Source organism: Hyla sarda, chromosome 1, assembly GCF_029499605.1.
Source record: "Hyla sarda isolate aHylSar1 chromosome 1, aHylSar1.hap1, whole genome shotgun sequence".
In the NCBI taxonomy this organism is placed as follows: domain Eukaryota; kingdom Metazoa; phylum Chordata; class Amphibia; order Anura; family Hylidae; genus Hyla; species Hyla sarda.
In genome coordinates, this window is record NC_079189.1 from 422,610,599 (window position 1) to 422,635,701 (window position 25,103).

At 45.2% G+C, this 25,103-nt stretch overlaps 1 protein-coding gene across 3 annotated transcripts in view; it reads right to left on the bottom strand.

Moving 5' to 3' along the window:
- LOC130281814 (retinol dehydrogenase 12-like) overlaps positions 1–25,103 on the bottom strand; it is a 73,880-nt gene that overhangs the window by 19,367 nt on the left and 29,410 nt on the right. The window contains exons 1-2 of one of the 3 annotated variants that reach the window (XM_056529469.1): positions 9,758–10,022; positions 802–928 (exon numbers count right to left, since the gene is read on the bottom strand). In XM_056529469.1, the coding sequence (XP_056385444.1) occupies positions 802–922 (121 nt within the window). In that variant the 5' untranslated portion in view covers positions 923–928; positions 9,758–10,022. Of the gene's footprint in view, positions 1–801; positions 929–9,718; positions 10,023–25,103 lie in introns of those variants that run through there. The other 2 variants (XM_056529478.1, XM_056529488.1) reach the window with 2 other exon arrangements.

Genomic DNA, 25,103 nt, shown 5'->3' on the forward strand with positions numbered 1-25,103 from the left:
CCAGACCTGAATCCGATTTGCATTCTTCTGTGGACTTAAAGGGGGACTCCACAACTAGACATCTTATCCCCTATCCAAAGGATAGGGGATAAGATGTCTGATCGTGGGGTTCCCTCCTCTGGGTGTGACACTATGTGATCCGGCCACACACGCTGACCATGAGCGCATGGTCCCCCTACCTGCTGTAGCCCCAGTCAGTCACTCTCCGGGTTTTTCTCCTGCCTCCGCTTCTCTGCTCCGGCGCGCGTGTCCCCGTACCCTAGAGCGCACGCGCACACCGGAGCTTTAAGATTTAAAGGGCCAGTATGCTCATTAGTGTAATCCACCTGTGGCTCATTTATCCACCTGTGGCTCATCCTCCACCTTCCTCAGTTTCCTACTGGATCTTTGTTGCCTTGAGCCTGAGAGAAAGCATTCTGTTATTGCCTTGCCGTGTATCTGATCTCTTGCTTTGTGACTCGAACTTCGCTCCGTGCCTGATGACGGGCGATACAGGGGCCGGAGTACCATGACATCAGAGCCCCGCCCCTCAATACAAGTCTATGTGAATGGGCGTGATGTCATGATACTCTGGCCCCTGTATCGCCCATCATCAGGCATGGAGCGTAGTATTACAGCTAAGTTCCATTGATATGACAAATACTGAACTACAATACCAGACACACCTCACTGACAAATGTGATATACTGTTTCTGGAAGCCATGCTTTTGTAATCTTGTACAACACCTTCAATGTCAGTGAAGATAAAAGAATACATGTGGTGAGCTGTTATAAAGGTGTATACTGTAGAAACCTGCTCACCGGTTATGAGGACAGTTTTGCCATCCAGCCGTTTTGGATCAAGACACAGTCGCCGGCTCTTGAAGCGCCTCTGAAGCAAAGCTAGGAATAAAGCAGCCAGCACAGTAAAAAGCACATACATGGTGTCCTGCAAAATACAAGCAAGGGCATCACAATGATGGACAAATAAACACAAAGAGGGGGGGGGGGGTCTCACACAGATGTACATCCACCATATTAACAAATACATGTACCAAGCTCTAAAATTACAAAAAATTATTTTTATTTTTTGCTGCTTTCATGGCTGACATTGCATATAATGACAGCATTGCATTGATACCATGCACCAGTAATATCACAGGGGGCAGCAACCAAACTTGCACCCACAAACTGATAGGTGCCAGCACTACTTTATGCCATTTGTGGCAAAATCGAGGAACCCAAGTCCTGCCCAAAATCTTGAGTGCCCCGAATGGACTATGACCACATTATCGTGTAAAAAAAAAAGGCAGAAAGGAAGTGTAAAGTCATTGGGGAAGACAATCTCTTACACAGTGCAGTGTAGACACGTGTCCTGTAAATGACTCTACCAGCTCAGACCTAGGATTGTTTTCCAATATTAGATATGTCCCCACTAACATAGAGGCTTTTTATTATAGTGCTTTGCCCAAACTCCAGATTTTTCAATGTATTTATACCATAAAACTATTATTTCCTTTTTCTAAACTGCAAATGTAGCAGTGATGTAATTCTCATTTCACAGCCTTTTTAGAGCACCCAGAAACATATCATAAAAAGCGGTTCCAGAAAAGTCACATAAGGGGCCTCTTTTTTTATTACTATACATTTTTTTTAACCACATACACAGTTAGAGATAAAAAAACCACAGAAAATCTTACAGTTCACAGAGTCATAACACATCATAGAAAATGTCTGCCATTCTATTTCCTACCAAGAAATTGTTTTTTTTCTCTTTTTCTCTACCCCTTTCCCTCCAACTCTACCCTAACTCAAGGGTAAAGCAGAGAGAAAGAAATTGCTATTAAGGGAGTACTCTTGCGAATGGATAGGGGAAAAGTAGCTGTCCACTGGGGGTCCAACTGATAACCAGGACTGGACCCCGGCACTTTCAGTGAAGAGCACGTGTCATCTACCGGTAGACGGCAAGTGCTCCATTCATTTCTATGGAAGCGCTGATGATGCCTGAGAGATTTACTCTTATCTTTTCGGCACTCCCATAGAAATGAATGAAGTGTGTGCTGGCTGCAGCACAAGCTCCTCACTGAGTGCTGGGTCGCGTCCCGGGGTCAGACCCCACGCGATCAGCTACTTATGTTTTTTTGGAAACATTCCCGTCCAATCCTTCCACATTACATTATATCTTCTTACTCCATTTACCCTTGTTCTAACCTCTATGAACTCATAGGGGGAGATTTAGCAAAACCTGTCCAGAAGAAAAAAATGCAGAGTTGCCCATAGCAACCAATCAGATTACTTCTTCACTTTTAAAGAGGCCTTTTCAAAAATCAAAGAAGCGATCTGATTGGTTACTATGGGCAACTCAGCAACTTTTCCTCTGGACAGGTTTTGATAAATCTCCCCCATACTGTTGAAAGGGGTACTCCACTGGAAAACATTTCTTTTTAAATCATCTGGTGGCAGAAAGTTAAACAGATTTGTAAATTACTTTATTAAAAAGGTAAGTTAAGTGATATAAATGTAAGCAAATCCCCAGGACCGGATGGACTACACCCAAGAGTTCTTAGAGAGGTAAGTTCAGTAATATCTGTACCCCTGTTCATGATATTTAGAGATTCTCTGGTGTCTGGTATTGTGCCAAGGGACTGGCGCAAGGCAAATGTGGTGCCAATCTTCAAAAAGGGCTCTAGGTCTTCCCCAGGAAACTATAGACCGGTAAGTTTAACGTGCATTGTGGGTAAATTGTTTGAAGGACTTATAAGGGATTACATACAGGAATACATAGGGGATAATTGTATTATAAGTGATAGCCAGCATGGGTTTACTAAGGATAGAAGTTGTCAAACCAATCTAATTTGCTTTTATGAAGAGGTGAGTAGAAGCCTTGACAGAGGAATGGCTGTGGATATAGTGTTTCTGGATTTTGCTAAAGCATTTGATACTGTCCCTCATAGACGTCTGACAGGTAAGTTAAGGTCTTTGGGTTTGGAAATTTTAGTTTGTAACTGGATTGAACACTGGCTCATGGATCGTACCCAGAGAGTGGTGGTCAATGATTCGTACTCTGATTGGTCCCCGGTTATTAGTGGTGTACCCCAAGGTTCAGTACTGGGCCCGCTGTTGTTTAATTTATTTATTAATGATATAGAGGATGGTATTAACAGCTCTGTTTCTATCTTTGCAGATGACACCAAGCTTTGTAGCATGGTACAGTCTATAGAGGATGTGCATAAGTTGCAAGATGACTTGGATAGACTAAGTGTCTGGACATCCACTTGGCAAATGAGGTTCAATGTGGATAAATGTAAAGTTATGCATCTGGGTACTAATAACCTGCATGCATCGTATGTCTTAGGGGGGATTAAACTGGCAGAGTCACTGGTAGAGAAGGATCTGGGTGTACTTGTAGATCACAGACTACAGAATAGCATGCAATGTCAGGCTGCTGCTTCCAAAGCCGGCAGGATATTGTCATGTATCAAAAGAGGCATGGACTCAAGGGACAGGGACATAATACTCCCCCTTTATAAATCATTGGTACGGCCTTACCTGGAATATGCTGTTCAGTTTTGGGCACCTGTCCATAAAAGGGACACTGCGGAGTTGGAAAGGGTGCAGAGACGCGCGACTAAACTAATATGGGGAATGGAACATCTTAGCTATGAGGAGCGATTAAAGGAGTTACAATTGTTTAGTCTTGAGAAGAGACGTTTAAGGGGGGATATGATAAACGTATATAAGTATATTAATGGCCCATACAAAAAATATGGAGAAAAACTGTTCCAGGTTAAACCCCCCCAAAGGACGAGGGGGCACTCCCTCCGTCTGGAGAAGAAAAAGTTTAGTCTCAAGGGGCGACACGCCTTCTTTACCATGAGAACTGTGAACTTATGGAACAGTCTACCTCAGGAACTGGTCACAGCAGGAACAATTAACAGCTTTAAAACAGGATTAGATACATTCCTGGAACAAAATAAGATTAATGCTTATGAAGAAATATAAAATCTCATCCCTTCCCCAATATCGCGCCACACCCCTACCCCTTAATTCCCTGGTTGAACTTGATGGACATATGTCTTTTTTCGACCGTACTAACTATGTAACTAACTAACTATGTAAAAAATCTTAATACTTCCAGTATTTATAAGCTGCAGTATGCTCCAAAGGAAGTTCTTTTTTTTTAAAATTTATTTTCTGTCTGACCACAGTGACTCTCTGCTGACCATTTTAGGAACTGTCCAGAGTAGGAGCAAATCCCCGTAGCAAACTTCTCCGTACTAAACAGTTCCTAAAATGGACAGAGGTGTCAATAGAGAGCACTGTGGTCAGACTGAAAGGAAAATCAAAAAGAAAATAATGTCCTGTGGAGCATACAGCAGCTGATAAGTACTTTTTTTTTTTTATAGAAGTAATTTACAAATCTTTATAACTTACTGCCACCAATTGATTTAAAAATAATTTTTTTCCAGTGGAGTACCCCTTTAACTTTTCAACTAAACCCTTGTATGTTCTGGGAGCCAGCTTCTGGCAATCAGGAATCTGAATAGAATAGAAGTTTGACCACCATAACTCCCACTGGACCTGGGTATGGTTGTACCCTTAACCTGTTGGGGACGAAGGGCGTATGGATACGCCCTTGCGTCCTGGTACTTAAGGACGAAGGGCGTATCCATACGCCTGTGGGAATTTCGATCCCCGCCGCGCGCTGGGCGGGGAACGGACCGGGGTGACTGCTGATATCTATCAGCAGACACCCCATGCAAATGCCCAGGGGGGTCATTAGACCCCCCCATGTCGGCGATCGGCGCAAATCGCAAGTGAATTCACACTTGCGATTTGTACCGATTCCAGGTCATTACGGGTCTATGGTGACCCGTAATAGAAGGGGGATCGCGGTTGTCTAAGACAACTACGATCCCCCTGAAGGCATAGGAGTGAGGTGGCAGGGGTGCCACCCTTCCTATCCCTGCTATTGGTGGTCTAGATGCGACCACCAATGGCAGATCGGGGGCGGAGGGGTTTACTTTCGTTTTCCCCATCCTGTCCACCCACAATAGGCTAGGCAGGACGGGGAAACGAAGGGGACCGAATGCCGAAGGTCCACTTACCCCTCCGGAGGCTGCGGGCGACGGTGATCGGCGGGCGGCGACGTCGTGCGGCAGAACAGGACGGCTCCCTGGATCCTACGGAAGCCGGTAAGTTGCCTAGCAACATCTGTAGGGCTACAGTCTGAGACTGTTGCATAACTACATCTCCCCGCATGCCCTTCGGCGATTAGTACATGCTGGGAGTTGTAGTTTTGCAACAGCTGGAGGCACTGAAGGTTTTCCAACCAGTGTGCCTCCAGCTGTTGCAAAAGTACAACTCCCAGCATGCACGGTCTGTCAGTACATGCTGGGAGTTGTGGTTTTGAAACAGCTGGAGGTTTGCCCCCCCATGTGAATGTACAGGGTACATTCACACAGGCAGGTTTACAGTAAGTTTCCTGCTTCAAGTTTGGTCTGTGGCAAATTTTTCGCCGCAGCTCAAACTCCTAGCGGGAAACTCACCGTAACACGCCAGTGCGAATGTACCCTAAAAACACTACACTACACTAACACAAAATAAAGGGTATAACACTACATATACACCCCCTTACACTGTCCCCCAATAAAAATTAAAAACATATTGTACGGCAGTGTTTCCAAAACGGAGCCTCCAGCTGTTGCAAAACAACAACTCCCAGCATTTCTGGACAGCCACCGACTGTCCAGGCATGCTAGGAGTTAAGCAACAGCTGGAGGCACCTTTTTTGGGAATCACTGGCATAGAATACCCCTATGTCCACCCCTATGCAATTCCTAATTCAGTCCTGAAATGCGCATGGCGCTCTCGCATTTTGGAGCCCTGTCGTATTTCAATGAAACAGTTTAGGGCCACATATGGGGCATTTCCGTAATCGGGAGAAATTGCACTACAAATTTTGGGGGGCTTTTTCTCTTTTTACCCCTTATGAAAAGGAAAAGTTGGGGGCTACACCAGCCTGTTAGTGTAAAAAAAAAAAAATGTTTACACTAACATGCTGGTGTTGCCCCATGCTTTTTATTTTCAAGGCAGTAAAAGGAAAATAAGCCCCCAAAATTACCAATTTCTCCTGAGTACGGAAATACCCCAGATGTGGGCGTAAAAATGCTCTGCGGACGCACAACAAGGCTCAGGAGTGAGAGCGCACCATGTACATTTGAGGCCTAAATTGGTGATTTGCACAGGGGTGGCTGATTTTACAGCGGTTCTGACATAAACGCAAAAACATAAATACCCACATGTGAACCCATTTTGGAAACTACACCCCCTACGGAACGTAACAAGGGGTATAGTGAGCCTGAACACCCCACAGGTGTTTGACAAATTTTCATAAAATTTGGATGGGAAAATGAGAAAAAAAAAATGTTTTCACTAAAATGCTGGTGTTACCCTAAATTTTTCATTTTCACAAGGGAAATAGGAAAAAAGCCACCCAAAATTTGTAACCCCATTTCTTCTGAGTAAGAACATACCCCATATGTGGATGTAAAGTGCTCTGCTGGCGCACTACAATGCTCAGAAGAGAAGGAGCGCCATTGGGATTTTGAAGAGAAAATGTGTCCGGAATTGAAGGCCACATGAGTTTACAAATCCCCCATAGCGCCAGAACAATGGACCCCCCACATGTGACCCCATTTTGGAAACTACACCCCTCATGTAGTGTATTAAGGGGTACAGTGAGCATTTACGCCCCACAGGTGTCTGACAGATTTTTGGAACAGTGGTCCGTGAAAATGAAAAATTTTATTTTTCATTTGCACAGTCCACTGTTCCAAAGATCTGTCAAATGCCAGTGGGGTGTAAATACTCACTGCACCCCTTATTAAATTCTGTGAGGGGTGTAGTTTCCAAAATGGGGTCACATGTGGGGGGGTCCACTGTTCTGGCACCACAGGGGGCTTTGTAAACGCACATGGCCCCTGACTACCATTCCAAACGAATTCTCTTTCCAAAAGCTCAATGGCGCTCCTTCTCTTCTGAGCATTGTAGTTCGCCCGCAGAGCATTTTACGTCCAAACATGGGGTATCCCGGACGAAGGTAAACGTGCCGAAACGCGCGTTGGAGTGGCGGCACCCCGGTTCCTGCAGTTCTCCAGCGATTTCAATATTTGTTGTCGGTATCTTTATCATTATATACTTTCAATCTGGTGTATAGGTTGTCTGTACAGCACCTTATTGACTTGCACTTTTGCACCTTTTTATACTGTTTGTATACATGTTACTATTACTCAGAATGGTGCCTGTATTTATATGTACGGTTTGATTACAGATTTATATGCAATACCCCCTTACTACCATCTTTCCTGCAGGGTATCCGGTGGTGCCGTGTTTTGTGATGCATTGTCTTCCTCTTTATGTGTGTATCTAATTTTAGTGCATACCAATAAAATTTGTTTTTACTTTTTCATCAAAGTGACTCTTTTTGGGGCTTTCTTCTTGTTATTTTCCTTACAAGCAGAGAGCTTCAAAGTTAGAAAAATGCAAAATTTTCAAATTTTTCTTAAAATTTTGGAATTTTTCACCAAGAGAAATGAAGCAAGTATCGACAAAAATTTACCACTAACATAAAGTAGAATATGTCACGAAAAAACAATCCCGGAATCAAATTTATAAGTAAAAGCATTCCAGAGTTATTAATGCTTAAAGTGACAGTGGTCAGATTTGCAAAAAATGCTCCAGTCCTTCGGGTCATAATGGGCTCCGCATTTCTGCATGAGCAGGGAAGATTTTTTCCCTATTAAAGGGGTATGCCAGGGAAATAAAACTTATCTCCTGGCCCCAGGATCTGTAATGCAGTAAAGTATAACTGTCGGTGTTACACTGACATGGCCCTGACAGGAGAACCTTGGAAGCAGAGATTTAGCCTCCGGCTGCAGTGGCATCTGTCGGAACCCCAAGATCACATTGCAGGGTATCCAATTGGTGACCAGAGGAGCGCCCTTCTCCTTTCAGACCTGTAGATTTACCAGTTTCAGTGACCGAGTTAGGCTGGGTTCACACTACGTTTTGTCCCATACGGGAGCGCATACGGCAGGGGGGAGCTAAAATCTCGCGCTCCCGTATGTGACCGTATGCGCTCCCGTATGCCATTCACTTCAATGAGCCGACCGGAGTGAAACGTTCGGTCCGGTCGGCTCATTTTTGCGCCGTATGCGCTTTTACAACCGGACCTAAAACTGTGGTCAACCACGGTTTTAGGTCCGGTTGTAAAAGCGCATACGGCGCAAAAATGAGCCGACCGGACCGAACGTTTCACTCCGGTCGGCTCATTGAAGTGAATGGCATACGGGAGCGCATACGGTCACATACGGGAGCGCGAGATTTTAGCTCCCCCCTGCCGTATGCGCTCCCGTATGGGACAAAACGTAGTGTGGACCCAGCCTTAACCATCAGGATCATTTCTCTTCTCCTGACAGTTGCGGCAGATGCTTGACTGTGCATGACAGACGGTTCCTGTTGCAATCACAGTTCCCTAGCCTATGAATGCTATGTGACAGGTATACCCATCACAGAGCCTTCATTACCATCCCACAATTATGTGGGGAAGGGCTTTTTTTTTTTTTTAGTTATCAACTGGTGCCAGAAAGTTAACAGATTTGTAAATTACTTCTATTAAAACAATCTTAATCCTTCCAGTACTTATTAGCTGCTGAATACTACAGAGGAAATTATTTTCTTTTTGGAACACAGAGCTCTCTGCTGACATCTCTGTCCATTTTAAGAACTGTCCAGAGTAGGAGAAAATCCCCACAGAAAAACATATGTTGCTCTGGACAGTTCCTAAAATGGACAGAGATGTCAGCAGAGAGCACTGTGTTCCAAAAAGAAAAATAATTTCCTCTGTAGTATTCAGCAGCTAACAAGTACTGGAAGGATTAAGATTTTTTTTTTTTAGAATTTTTTAATAGAAGTAATTTACAAATCTGTTTAACTTTCTGGCACCAGTTGCTTAAAAAAAAAATCATCATTTCCACCGGAGTACCCCTATATTGCAGTATTTGTAGCAATGGTGTCATGCATTATGGACTAACAAAAAAAGCATTGTTTTCCTATCTGTAGCTCTACAGATGTTGCTAAACTTTTATCTTCAATCATGTTCTGACAGAAAGACATGATGGGAGTTGTAGTTTTGCACCATCTGGGATCATTGGGAAACACTAACTCTAAAAGCACTGCTGGTAATACTCACCTGTCCCAAATCCCACACTGCTCTGGCCTCCTCTGATCAGGTCTGACAGCTATGAATACAGGCAGTGCTAAGCGCTCCATCACCACACAACAAGCGCTCTCTTGCTCCTGGAGGCGCTCAGATTTTCAATTGTATCAGTGTCTATAGCAGTGTTTCCCAACCAGTGTGCCTCCTGCTGTTGCAAAACTACATCTCCCAGCATGCCCGGACAGCCAACGGCTGTCCGGGCATGCTGGGAGTTGTAGTTTTGCAATAGTTGAAGGTACCTTGGTTAGGAAACACTGGTCTATAGGAAGCCAATATAACTGAATAGTGGGGCTAGGGGGCCCGGTCACGACTGCGACTCCTATTGATACGCCACTGTACACTATCTTTGGCGTAGCATGCTTAGCATAAAACGACAAAAAGTGGCACATTTTTGCTCAAACCAGGCGCTTTCTCCTAATGCATGTGTTTGTATATAAAGGGGATATGTACCTAACTTACCTGCAAGGTGTCCACCAATAGGAATATGTATTAGCTCACCTGTCTCTGGCTTCAACCAATCCCTGCTGATGTTACTAAATAACAGGAAAGAAGGGAACCATTCTATCCAGAATGCAGAGGGGCCTTCTCTTCTCTGTCAGCAAGAGAGTCAGTAATGTATGAAAGCCAATAGGAAAAATATGTGTCTGACATGTCTGTGACTAGCAAGCCTCCATAAGCCTGCCCTAATTGGCTGCACAGTCCATCAATCTCCTGAGAGGACCAATTCGAACTGTCTTTCCAGAGCGAGCAAGCACAGCACCCGCCCTCAGCAACGAAGGGAAACACTGGGGTTTTGCTGCACTACCGTATATAATGCAGTAGCAGAGCATTGATCACACATACTCTAATATAAGTGTCTATAGTATAGTATATGATAATTAACCTAGTCATTGAATGACTTAACAACTGGTAATCTCTCTCTCTCTCTCTCTCTCTCTCTCTCTCTCTCTCTCTAAATTAACGCAGCACGCGTTCCGGCCTGTACAACCTTTTTCAACTGCATAACAACATAATGAACAGTGGCGCTATTTAAAGGCGCCAAATGTTTCAAATACACGTCATATTATTAATCAACAAATCCCCAGACAGAAAGTGAATACCTCCCCCAGTGGCATCATATTCCCACATAAGTAAACAGTACGTTTTCATGAATGAGAGCATAGTAAAGGGGAGGTGCTTCAGGTTGGGCGTTGTAGCTATTGAAAAAGAGAGCGAGAGCAACAAATCAATTAGTATGTATATACAATGTAATCAGTACAAAAGACTTGACAGTTCATACTTGCGATTAAGGCCGCGAGGTTCCAATGTATCGAGCTTATGTATCCAATAAGCTTCTTTGCAGGCAAGTCGTTTTTTGATATCACCACCATGTCGTGGTGGAATCACCTCGTCAATAACTTGAAACTGCAGTTGAGAGATATTATGGCTCTGTTTGTGAAAATGATTAGGGATTGGAAAAAGAAGATTTTTACACTGGATTGTAGATTTATGTCTGTTGATGCGGTCTCTCTAGATGTGGATGAACTACTTGTCTCTGATATAGTCCCAAGAGTACATTTGGGGTAACCCCTTTCCCTGAATTTGACATCTAGTTCTTGAAGTCTAGAACTAGATGACAAATTCAGGGAAAGGGGTTACCCTGAAAGTACTCTTGGGACTATATCAGAGACAAGTAGTTCATCCACATCTAGAACACAATCCAAAAAAAAATCCCCTTTGTCCGCACTTACCACCCGCTTAGTTTTAGGGTGGACAGGATTGTCAGACAGCACTGGGACATCCTGAAGAAATCCTATCCCGGGGTGGAAGAATTTAACGATCCCCCCCTCATCTGTAACAAGAGAGCCCCGAACATTAAAGATAAGGTGGTAGGGGCGGACGTGGGTAGCAAAACTAAAAAAACAGAGAAACCTGTCTTTCTCTGTACTCAGAAGACAGGTACATACCCCTGTTTGAATTGTGCACAGTGTTCCAACGTGATCGGTCCAATAAAATTACTCACCCCCATTCCGGCAAAACGTTCCCGATCAATATATTTTTTTTACCTGTCAATCAAAAAATGTCATATACCCGATAAAATGCCCGTGCGGTGTCCTATACGTTGGGGAGACCACCCAGCGTGTGGGAGACCGCATCAACAGACATAAATCTACAATCCGGTGTAAAAATCTTCTTTTTCCAATCCCTAATCATTTTCACAAACAGAGCCATAATATCTCTCAACTGCAGTTTCAAGGCATTGACGAGGTGATTCCACCACGACGAGGTGGTGATAACAAAAAACTACTTGCCCGCAAAGAAGCTTATTGGATACATAACATACATACTGATTACATTGTATATACATACTAATTGATTTGTTTCTCTCGCTCTCTTTTTCCATAGCTACAACGCCCAACTTGAAGCACCTCCCCTTTACTATGCTCTAATTCATGAAAACGTACTGTTTATTTATGTTCTGTTGTTCCACGTGGGAATATGACGCCACTGGGGGAGCTATTCACTTTCTGTCTGGGGATTTGTTGATTAACAAATTGACGTGTATTTGAAACATTTGGCGCCTTTAAATAGCGCCACTGTTCATTATGTTGTTATGCAGTTGAAAAAGGCTGTACAGGCCGGAACGCGTTCTGCGTTAATTTATACCTTAATAAAAAGAAAAACTATTTGCATTTAAGATTGGTGTGCCGGGATTCTTTTGTACTCTCATTGGATCCCCTATCCCTGGCACCCACTCCGATCCAAGTGCCGACCGAATACACTCTGGACTCTATTTCAGTGACCCCTGGGCCTCCCTTTCTTCTATGTTCCATAAAAAATACTAAGTGCCTATGTTATCTAATGTAATGTGTATATATTGTTATGTACCTATATACTGGTGTCATGTATTGTAACCAATGAAGGTACCAGTGATCACGTGACTAACAGGGTGACCTATGGGACCCCCTCTAGAGTTTCCCCCATATAAGCCCTGGGAGGAGCTCCATAGTCAGAGTAGAGTCTTTGCTGAGATCCAGAACAGTCAAGTAATGAGAGAGTGTCTGGTGTCCAGAGGAGGCATAAAGCCTACCACGCAGCCACGCTTCCACAAATCCAGTACCCCACAGGTGAACGTCAAAACTTGGTAAGCTACATACGGGGTGAAGTCAGTCTAGTCAAGTCAGTCAAGATCAGTCTGTACACAGTCAGTGTGGGCATGCAGCAAATTGTCCAAATCCACTATAAGTCCGAACGAGCCCTAGAGTTTATGAAGTCACTGGTCACCTTCTTGGAACTAACTGAGCAGTCAAGACTATTACACCTGTCTACCTCAGTAAAGCTGCCGTTGTTCCGTAACTTGAGCAGTGGTGGATATAATCCAGGAAAAATAGGAATTACCATCGGGCGCTTCTCCTCCTAGGACATAATAGGCATCAGTTCAAGTTGTTCCGTAACTTGTCATTGGAGTTATTATTTGCCCCGTGCCTAGCACAGGATCCAGCGGTATACCTTTGCGTGGTGAAGAGGTTAAACCACGACATGGCATCACGAACACAAGGGGTTAATGCATATGCCCCTAGGGTAATAACATCTGCCCTCATCACACCCTCACCACAACTTTTGGCATCCTTCGAACAGGATACGAGTGTGCGCCTTATGCAAAAAGTACCACCCCCAGTCTGAACTTTGTCCAGTATTGCCGAAAATGTGCACGCAGGTGCGAAAAGATATTGTGCCAGAAAGTGTACGGGACTTTGTCAGTGAAATCTGTTTATTGTGAGGTGCTTGTGAAATAGAGGGGGAGGTGAAGAAAAGTCTATTATCTGCCATTGTGAAAAGTGAAAGAATTGTGCAAGCCGGTGTAAAGAGTTAATCTAGTCCAGTGTACAAGCGGACGCAGCTCTGCCCACGTCAGTCCCCAGTGGTGACGCCTCCACGATCCAACGAGGAGGAACCAAAGGACCGCCCTCTGTTGCACAGGGGAAGACTTTCCTGACTGGACCCAAACCGAAAGTTCCGCCTGCTGCGCTTATCTCCGGCTGTCACAAACACCACTGATCATCAAAACTACTGTCTTCTTATTGTCTTCTTATTGATGATGTTCATTTCCAAGTAGTTGCAGGTAATGGGCAATCAGTCTCCAGACATGGATACTGGGAACCAACCATTCAATTGGGTGAACATGTACTTAAAGGGCAGGGAGTGATTGTCACTAATGTGACGGATAAGGGTCTACTGAATTTACATTGGGGATGAACATTATGAGGAATTGTTTTACAGAGATTCTAGATGCCTTGTACGCCTCTGTCCCCCATATGCCCCCTTCAGACCAGCAGGCTGTGCAGCACCACCTGAAAGTCCTACAAGCGGAACAGAAGTTTGCCAACAAGCAAGGCGAGATCTGCAGAGTATGAGTTCAAGACATCAGGTCGGTTATCTTACAACCCAACACTGAAACAATCATATGGTGCCATGCATGTCCCGGAGTCAAGAATCGGCATTATCAGGCCTTGCTGGAACCCCTGCAGCTAGAAGTTCATCCTTTAGTCTGAGCTGCGAGGAGCCTCATCACTGTCTCCAATGGAAGAGTCACAGTACGGTTAGTGAACCTATCTGATTCTGCTACCGTTTTACCCAAGTACACTCCAGTTGCTCAGTCGTATCTCCTAGAGTCGAAGGACATCGTGACAGAGCATCTAGTGGCCCAACAGCGTGCAGCTCAATTTACTGGTGGATCCAGTACTAATCCCCCAGAGCCCTAATGGGCCCAGCTACAGATTGGAGACGACATGACCCCATGGGACCAGGTCAATGGAGTTATCAATGTTGCCAAAAGGTATCATGAACCTTTCAGCAAACACCCCACAGACTTTGGATAAACTTCAATGATCCAGCACCGAATCCTCACAGGTGACAGCCCGCCCATCAAGGAAAGACACTGTCTGGTCACGCCAGGCAAGTATCAGACTGTCAAGAAGATACTGGGGGACATGAAAGATGCGGACATGATACAAGAATGTCAGAGTCTGAGGGTATGGCCTGCATGGGGAGCTGTGCAGACGTATGTCCACCGAGCTCCCACGCACCTGCTCATTTTACCCTGACAATACACCCCTGACCCTCGGTGTAACTTGCCTGAAGGTGACATTAAACTCCGGTGTCCCCTCTGTGAAGGCGGTGATGCAGCGGCAGCTCCGTTTGGGTGTCGGAGGTGGTGTTGGGATCCTGCTGAGGCCGGAGGACAGAGGAGTGAGTGGCGGCGGTGATCAGAGGGCAGGTGGCCACTGAGTTTAAATACAGATGCTGCCCTGCTGCTGTGGGGGTGCCCGAAAGTGTCCCCCACCGTTTGGAGTCCCGGGTGGCTGCGTGGCTGGGGAGCAGAGGGCTGCCATTGCTGGACTTCGTGGGTGGGGCCTCATCCTTGGCTTGGTTTCCAGGGCAACTCCCGCTGTTCCTTGGCTGCTGAGTCTGCCGGGCTGCAGAGATCTGGATTAAGCTCCTACTGAACATTGCCAGAGAACTGTGGTGCCTTCCCCTGCTTGGAGAACTTGTGAGTCCTTCCTTTTGGAAGGACTCACTCAATTCATCTGCCCCCCCCCCTCGGGACTGTGGTTCTCCCTGCTCCACAAGGCTTGCTGGGACTTATAGTGGTGAAGACTTGGCTCCATACCTGTGGTCTCCTTTCTCTAAGCTCCTTTAACCCCCAGGTACTGGACTGTGCTGCAATTGTCTCTAGCTGTGATTGCTGTTTGTGGGGGCTAACATACTGGTGGAGTGCTCTGATAGGTGCTGATGTTCACCTCCTGCTGAAGTCCTTCTACTGCAGATTTTTATGCTATCTTATCTGGAGAGGCTCGTCCTGTGAGATACGTGTGGTGTCCCTCGCTTTTGGTGCTCATACTTACCCGGATAAGTGACTGTGTGCGGCCATGGGAGGCCCGAGGTTCAAATCTAAGCGTAATAAGTCAGGGGTTGGCATGGCTCGCCCTTCCTCGGATGATGATGTTTCTTCAGATGATGGAAACTTCGAGGCTAGTGGTCGCTCCCAGCAAGACTCTGTGACCCAGACGCCTCTTTCTACCAAAGTGGCGGCCAACGCTGCTAAAACGCTAAGTCAGTTTTCCAGGTCTGAGGATCCGCTGGACAGCGCTTTGACTGATCAGTCTGGGTCCTTTGTTCACCGTTCGCCTGATCCGTATCCCCGGCCTTCTCCTAAACGGATACCATATGATGGGGCCACCATGGACCTTCACTTTACAGAAATATTGTCTACTATCACCTACTGTCATACTTCTATGATCTCCAAAGTGGATGAGCTTAGACAGGAGTATGTCATCCTCCGCCACGAGACGCAAAAGCTGATAGAATGCACAATGGAGGTGGAAAACAGAGTTTCTACCGTGGAAGATACTCTACACCCGATCCCTCAACAAATTGTTGATCCAGCTGCAGTTTCGGTGTATAGTGGACAGAGCTGACGACTTTGAAAATCGCTTTAACTGCAACAATGTTAGACTGGTGGGCCTTCCTGAAAAAGCGGAGGGTGCTGATCCTGTGGCATTCCTTGAATCCTGGCTGAAAGAGCTTTTGCCTGCGGATACCTTCTCTCACTTCTTCTCAGTGGAGCGGGCCCATCGGGTCCCTGCCAGACCTCCTCTTCCTGGGGGCCCCCAGACCTTTCCTGGCAAAGATTCTTCACTTTAAATACAGAGACGCTATCCTGAGAGCAGTGAGGATTAGAGGCGAGGTGCTCTTCGTTCACAGCAAAATCTCCTTCTACCCGGACTTCTCCGTGGAATTAAGAAAACAACGTACCCAATTTACAAATGTCCGAGCCAAACTTCGCTCCAAAGGATAACGTTATGCTATGCTGTATCCGGCTCGCCTGAGGGTGATGGGTGTACGCACTACCAAATTCACCTACTGAAGCGATGCAGTGGGCGGAGGCTGCCCCTAGGGCTGCTCAGCCGCCGGACTGATGTCCCTGCCAGACTGCCTACTCCCTTCTTAGTTAGCGGTGTAGGTATGCAGTTGTCGCTGGCTGAGGTACGAGTTCCCCCCCTAGAGTTCCCCTTGTAGAGGGTCAAGGGGGTGTTGTCCTTAGTTACAGGGTGGGTGGGAGGTGGTGGTTGGTGGGTTGTATGTAGCTCCTGCACTCGCCTGATATGTTTTTTTTTGTTTGGGGTACAGGTCTGCACTGGTTTAGTTAGTGTTAGACAGGGATTTGTTTTGGGAATGTTCTGCAGTTTTTATTTGTTTCTGCTGTTCTGTGGTGTGGTGTTTCTGTTGTCTGTCCTTGTTTTGTGGTTGTCCGTGGTGTGCCTGGGAGCTTCGCTGGTTGAATGGTTCATTGGTTCGTGTATGACGTGCTGGGCCCTGTGTGTGCTTCTCATCGGCTTCAAGATGGGGTCCCTTAAGGTACTTAGTTGGAACGTCCGTGGTCTTAATTCCAAGTTTAAGAGGGTGCTGTGCCTGGATTTTTTTAAGAGACATTCCCCGCATATTATCTGCTTGCAGGTAACTCACCTTATGGGTCAAAAGGTGTTGGCCCTTAAGAGGGTTATCATTCTTCTTACTCGTCCCTAGCTAGAGAGTTTTCGTTCTTGGTGTCAAAGTCCTTGCCCTTGATAGTCTCCCAGGTTTCCTGTGACCACTTCGGTAGGTATGTGATTTTAAATTGTTTGTTGTCTTCCTTCTGTTTCACTTTAGTCTCTTTGTATGTGCCTCCTCCCTTTAATGTGGCTTTGCTGGATACGCTTACGAATAAGCTGACTTCCTTCCCTGCTGACACTGTTCTTTTTATAGGAGACTTCAATTTTGTTCCTGATCCCCGGCTTGATCGCACCAGTGCTGCAGACCCTGGCTTGTCTTCATTGACTTCTTGGCATCTGGGACTGGGCCTTACTGACCTGTGGAGGTGGAAGTATCCGGATGACTACGTCTTCTCCTTTTATTCCTCGGTGCACAAGTCCTTTTCTTGTTTTGATCTCGCCTTTGCTTCAGCTGACCTATTGCCAGCGTGCCACCAAGGTATAGAGAGTAAAAGTACTAATGTATAAAAGTTATACTAATGTCTAGTCAGTACAGAATACTTAATCCTAACACATTTACTGTACAGGTAGTCAGTGATGTACATAGTGTGTCTTATGTATCTACTATAGTCAAATGTCACATGTCTAGTCAGGACTGTACCTTACCAGTTTATATATCCAGTCCATAATAGTCATTTAATGTCTATTGTTTCCTGTCCATCATGTACAGGGTGCTTTTGTGGCCAGAGAGGTCTCCTGGAGTTGTAAGTAACACATACAGTGACATGGCTACTGTGTATCTAGGTAACATTCTCATGTGTTGTCAGAAAATGTGTATTTACTAGTCTAATGTTATGAGGAGAAGTAGCTAGAAGCCAAAGGGCCCCATGAGCAAAGGCATCCGGGTAGAAAGCCTCAGGCAGCCCGATCCGAACCAAGTATTATGTTTTCATCTTATTGTCCCAGTTCTAAAAACCTTAAAAACATAATGGAGCATGTAAGGACGTTAATTGCAATACCACATGGACTCTTTTCCCAGTTTGTCAGCCCTGTGAAGGACATTGATTAAAATGCCCCAGGAACTGTTTCTATTGTTGCCACCTGGCCTCAGTGGCCACTTCATATTCGTCCACCCTCCAGGACTGGGTTACCGAGGGCGACTGTTGTTAAGAGGGGGAGTTTGTGGTGGCCCAGTACAGGAGTTGCACCCCTATACCATTGCTGCCTTGTCAGGTGGACTCTATTTCAGTGACCCTGGGCCTCCCTTTCTTAGTACTAAGTGCCTATGTTATCTAATGTAATGTGAATATATTGCTGTGTACCTTTAAATACTGTTTTTATGTATTGTAACCAAGGAAGGTACCAGTGATCACATGACATACAGGGTGACCTATGGGACCCCTCCAGAGTCTCCCCCATATAAGCCCTGGGAGGAGGTAGATAGTCAGAGTAGAGTCTTTGCTGAGATCCAGAACAGTCAAGTCCTGAGAGTGTGTCTGGTGTCCAGAGGAGGCCTAAAGCCTACCACGCAGCCACGCTTCAACAAATCCAGTACCCCACAGGTGAACGTCAAAACCTGGTAAGCTACATACGGGGTGAAGTCAGTCTAGTCAAGTCTGTCAAGATCAGTCTGTACACAGTCAGCATGTCCTGCAGCAAATTATCCAAATCCACTATGAGTCCCAACGAGCCGTAGAGTCTCTGAAGTCACTGGTCACCTTCTTGGAACTAACTGAGCTGTCAAGACTATTACACCTGTCTACCTCAGTAAAGCTGCCGTTGTTCCGTAACTCGGCATTGTATTCATTGTTTGCCCCATGCCTAGCCCAGGATGCAGTGGTATACCTTCATTTGGTGAAGAGGTTAAACCGCAACATGGCATCACTAGAAGCCTGTGCTAGCATTTTTCCTGCGGTGTTGCTATCAGTGTGTGAAGAGTGGGAGAAGAGGGTTGCATTGACAATCCAACACAATGGGCAGCACATTGAACACATTTTATAAGTGGTCAGAAACTTGTAAATAACTCATGAAAGAATAAAGTTACGTTAAAACCAAGCACATCATTGTTTTTATTGTGAAATTCCCAATAAGTTTGATGTGTCACATGACGCTCTTCCTATTGAAAAAACAAAAGTTGGATTCAAAATAGCCGACTTCAAAATGGCTGCCATGGTCGCCACACATCTTGTAAAGTTTCCCCCTCACATATACTAATGTGCCACAAACAGAAAGATAATATCACCAACCATTCCCATTTTATTAAGGTGTATCCATATAAATGGCCAACCCTGTAGATCCCGGGATCAACTTTCTGTCCATATAGATCTAGAATCCATAACCTGTAATGTTAATATTCTCCAAAATTGCATCCAGACAAATTATTTTACAAAGTTCACCATGACCACCTCCTCTGGCAGAGAATTTCACAGTCTCACTGCTCTTACAGTAAAGAACCCCCGTCCGTGCTGGTGTAGAAACCTTCTTTCCCCTAGACATAGAGGATGTCCCCTTGCTATAGATACAGTCATTGGTATAATTAGATCATGGGAGAGATCTCTGTAAGGTCCCCTGATATATTTATACATAGTTATTTGGTCTCCCCTAAGCCTTATATTTTCTAAACTAAATAATCCTAATTCTGATAATCTTTCTGGGTACTGTAGTCCTCCCATTCCCCGAATTACTCTGGTTGCCTCTCCCCCGTATTACTCTGGTTGAACCCTCTCCAGCTCCACTACATCTTTCTTGTACACTGGTTCCCAGTACTGTACACAATATTCTATGTGTGGTCTGACTAGTGATTTGGACAGTGGTAGAATTATTTCCTTGTCGTGGGCATCTATGCCCCTATTGATGCACCCCATGATTTTATTTCCCTTGGCAGCAGCTGCCCGACACTGGTCATAACTATTATCGTCAGTTTATCCCACATTTTTCATCCTTGGTTGCTCCTATGGTGGCTCTCACTAAAAAGGCATCTAATCCTAAATCTTGGCCTCAAGAGGCAGAAGAGGCCTTCTCCCGTTCAAAGTCTGCATTTGCCTCTGCTCCCGTGCTTACAAGACCTGATCCGGAGAGGCCCTTTGCTTTGAAGGTTGATGCCTCATCTATTGGAGCGGGTGCCGTTCTCACTCAGAAAAACGCCAAGGGCAAGAGTGTAACTTGTGGGTTCTTCTCCAAGACATTCTCTCCTGCTGAGAGGAATTACTCCATTGGAGATCGTTAATTCCTCGCTATCAAGCTAGCTTTGGAGGATTGACAACATTTATTGGAAGGTTTTTCTCATCCGGTCAACATCTACTCTGACAATAAGAATCTTCTATACATTCAGTCAGCTCAGCGTTTGAACCCCTGCCAGGCAAGGTGGTCACTGTTCTTTTCTAGGTTTAAGTTCTTCATTCACTTCCATCCAGCAGACAAGAACATCAGGTCTGATGCTCTTTCCAGGTCCTCTGACATCATTGGTTTGGACTCCATGCCTAGGCATATTATTCTTCCTGACTGTTTGATTCCTGCAGCTCCTGCCGAGATTCAGCAAGTTCCTCGAGGAAAATCCTTTGTGCCCGCCAGATTGAGACGCAAGGTCCTGAAATGGGGTCATTCTTCCTTGACAGCAGGACATCCTGGATTTTGCAAGACTCTACTTCTTATCTCCTGGCACTACTGGTGACCCCATATTGAACGTGATGTTTCTGATTTTGTTCGGTCCTGTGAAACATGTGCCCTTGACAAAACTCCTCGACAAAAACCTGCAGGACTCTTACAGCCTTTACCCATTCCAGAGACTCCCTAGTCCCATATCACCATAGATTTCATCACCGATTTGACACCTTCTAATAACAACACTGTCATCTGGGTCGTTGTAGATCGGTCTTCCAAGATGGTTCATTTCATTCCTCTACCAGGTCTTCCTTCTGCCCCACAGCTGGCGAAGTACATCTTGTTGCATGTCTTTCATTTACATGGTTTTCCTCAGCATATCGTTTCAGATCGAGGTGTGCAGTTTGTCTCTAAGTTCTGCCGAGCCCTTTGTAACCATCTGGACATCAATCTGGACTTCTTCTCGGCCTACCACCCTCAGTCCAACGGTCAGGTGGAGAGGGTTAATCAAATCCTTTAGACTTATCTTCGGCATTTTGTTTCAGCTCGCCAAGATGATTGGGTCGACCTTCTCCCCTAGCATGAATTCTCATATAATCATAAGGATTCGGAGTCCACGAGGTCATCCCCCTTTTTTGTTGTCTACGGACTCCATCTCCATTCTCCTCTTCCTCTCCCAGTCTCCTACGGTGTGCCTGCTGTTGATGAGCTGTGCCTGCTGTTGATGGCAACAGACCAGACAGTCGTTGTCCCAGGCTTCTTCATGCATGAAGGCGCAAGCGGATAAAGGTAGAAGACATCCTCCGTCCTTCTATCCTGGGGACATGGTGTGGCTTTTATCTAAGTACATCTGCTTCAAGATCCCCTGTTACAAGCTCGGTCCCCGCTACCTTGTTCCCTTCCAGATTCTACAAAAGATCAATCCTGTCTCTTACAAACTCCGTCTACCTGCTATCCCCAATTCCTTCCACGTCTCTCTCCTCAAGCCTCTTATCATAAACCGGTTCTCTCAGAATAATCTTGTCCCCACACCTGTCTACGGCTCATCTGATGTCTACAAAGTTAAAGAGATTCTTACTGCAAAAACTGTGAGAGGTAAACAATTTTTTTTTTGGTCGACTGGAAGGGTTACGGTCCTCAGGAGAGGTTTTGGGAGCCTGAGGAGAATATCCTGGACCGTGACCTCAGGAGCTTTCTCTCTCGTAAAAGGAGGGGGAGACCAAGGGGGGAAGGTACTGTTACATTATGCGCTCTGGCCACACACACGGTCCCCTTACCTTCTGCTGCCGACGGGGGTGGGACTCACATTGCGGGACGCACCCGCATGCAAGCCCCAGTCCGTCACTCTCCGGGTGTTTCTCCTGCCTCTGCTTCTCTGCTCCAGCGCGCATGTCCCTGTCCCCTAGGGTGCGCGCGTGCCGGAACTTTAAGATTTCAAGGGCCAGTACACTCATTAGTGTAATCCACCTTTGGCTCATTTATAAATTCCTCCACCCTCCTCAGTTCCCTGCCAGATCTTTGTTGCCTTGTGCCTTTGAGAAAGTGTTCCTCAGTATTGCCTTGCTGTGTATCAGATCTCTTGCTCTTGTGACTTGACCTTGCTCCTCTGCCGCTCTGCTGCCGTCCATCCCGCTTTTTGACGGGCTCTGGTGAAAACCATCGGCACCTTAGACTCTGCTCCCTGGTACGGTCCGTGCGGATAAAGGTAGAAGACCTCCTCTGTCCTTCTCTCCTGGTGACATTGTGTGACTTTCATATAAGTACATCCGCTTCAAGATCCCCTGTTAAAAGCTCGGTCCCCACTACCTTGTGTCTTTGAGAGAGCATTCCTCAGTATTGCCTTACCGTGTATCAGATCTCTTGCTCTTGTGACTTGACCTTGCTCCTCTGCCGCCTGCCTACTGAACTCCTGCTTCGGTTTGACTATGCTACTGTGCCGCCTGCCCTGACCTTCTGCTATCAAGACTACGAGCTGCCTTATCCCTCCTGTGCCTCGCACCTCCTCAGCCGCCTGTGTGGTCGAGCTGTGCCAGGGGTAGCGACCTGGGTGCCGCCTTCCACAGCAAGTCCATGCCACTTTGCGACGGGCTCTGGTGAAAACCAGCGACTCTGCTCCTTGGTACGGTCCGAGTGATCTGCCACACAGGTCCAGTGGATCCACATCCACCGGGGTTCCTGTCTTCAGAAATGTGAGTGTTACGTGCATTACTTTACATTTATCAGTGTTGAACCTTATGAACCTCCAACCAATCCAGATCCATTTGTAACAGTGCACTGTCTCCTATAGTGTTTACCGCTTTACAGAGTTTAGTATCATCTGCAAAGATTGCTACTTTACTATTCAACCCCTCTACAAGGTCATTAATAAATATATTAAATAGAACAAGACCCAAGACTGACCCCTGTGGTACCCCACAAGTAACAGTTACCCAATCAGAATAAGTACCATTAATAACCACCCTCTGTTTCCTATGACTGAGCCAGTTACTTACCCACTTTCACACATTTTACCCCAGTCCAAGCATTCTCATTTTATGCACCAATTTTTTATGTGGCACCGTTTCAAATGCTTTGGAAAAATCCATATATACGACATACAGCGATTGACCCTGGTCCAGTCTGGAGCTCCACTCCTCATAAAAGCTGATCAGGTTAGTTTGACAGGACTGATCCCTCATAAAGCTATGCTGATATGGAGTCATACATTTATTTTTATCAAGATACTGAAAAATAGCATCACTTAGAAAACCCTCAAAGAATTGACATACAACGGAGGTTAAACTAACAGGCCTATAATTTCCAGGGTCACCTTTTGACCCCTTTTTAAATATTGGCACCGCATTTGCCATGCGCCAGTCCTGGGGAAAATTATATTAAAAATAGGGGTCTGTCTATTACATTATTTAATTCCTTTAAAACACGTGGGTGAATGCCATCTGGACCTGGCGATCTGTCGATTTTGATTTATTGTAGGCGGCACTGTACTTCTTCCAGGGTGAGACAGGTGACCTGTACTGGGGAGTTTACCTTATATTGCTGTATTTCACCTGGCATTTCATTTTCCTCGGTGAATACAGTGGAGAAGAATTTGTTTAATATATTAGCTTTTTTCTGATCCCCGTTTATAATTTTCTTCTCATCATTTTTTTAAAGGGCCACTACTTTTATTTTTAACCTTTTTGCTATTTATATAGTTAAAAACATTTTGGGGTTAGTTTTAATCTCTTTGGCAATTAATCTTTCTGTTTCTCTTTTTGTGGCTTTTATCAGTATTTTTACATATTTTACATTTTTATCTATGGCATTTCAATTCTTCTTCACTGCCATCCTATTTAAGTAGCTTAAATGCTTTATTTTTGTCATTTATTGCCCCCTTAACATTTTTATTCATCCATATTGGTTTTCCCTTTTTTTCCCATAAGGTATATACATCTTACAGTGAGAATTTAAGATATTTTTAAAAGTCTCCCATTTAGTGTCAGTATTCTTGTTTTTGAGGACATTATACCAATTTATATTGTTAAAGGCTTCTTTGAGTTGATCAAACTTTGCCTTCCTAAAGTTCATTGTTTTTATGGCCCCTCGAGAGATTTCCTTTTTGAAGAACAAGCTACAATGTATTATATTATGATCACTATTTCCTAGGTGTCCTTCTACTTGCACATTAGTTACTCTGTCAGGTTTGTTGGTTAATATTAAGTCTGCACCATTTGGGACAGATAATTGTCTTTAGCTATAGTCAGAAACCTGTTTCCTTTATGAGATTCACAGGTCTAAGTCTCCCAGTTTATATCAGGATAGTTAAAGTCCCCGATTATTATCACCTTATTCTGATTTGCTGCCTTGTTTATTTGCCTCAGTAATTGATCTTCTGGCTCTTTCATTATTCGATTTCACATAAAGACAAACTCCTCCCCCTTCCTGATCCTTCCTGAATAGACTATAACCCTGTATGTTGACCGCCCAGTCACAGCTATCGTCCAACCAAGTCTCTGTTACACCCACTATGTCATAATTTTCCTCAGACATCAACCACTCCAGTTCCTCTGTTTTATTTGACAGACTTCTGGCATTAGTCAACATGCAATTCAAAGGTGTAAGTTTTTTCTTCCTATAAAGCCTATGCCTATTAACTATTCTAAGCCGTCTCTCAGCTCCACCCTCAGGTATTTTAATAAGTCCCCCCTCTCTATCTACACTATCTTCCCCCTCTATGTTGTAGGTTCCCTCCCACCCTCATTCCCCATCTTAAACACTCCTCCACCATTCTAGCCATCTTCTCCCCAAGCACAGCTGCACCCTCCCCATCAAGGTGCAGCCCGTCCCTACGGTAGAGCCGGTATCTGACAGCGAAGTCGGCCCAGTTCTCCATGAACCCAAAACCCTCCTTTCTACACCAGCTTCTGAGCCACTTTTTACCTCCCTAATCTCCCGCTGCCTCTTTGGTGTGGCTCGTGGTACAGGTTATATTTATTTCAGAAAATATTGCATTGGAGGTCCTTGCCTTAAGCTTGCGGCCTAAGTCCCTGACATCATTTTTAACCTATCTCTTACTTTGTCATTGGTGCCAATATGTACCATGATTGCTGGGTCCTCTCCAGCCCCACCCAGCAACCTGTCAACCAGATCCGCGATGTGCTGAACGAGCGCCAAGAAGACAACACACTGTTCTGCGATCCCGGTCTATTTGACAAATTGCCCTGTTTGTCCCCCTATTAAGTGATTCCCCCACT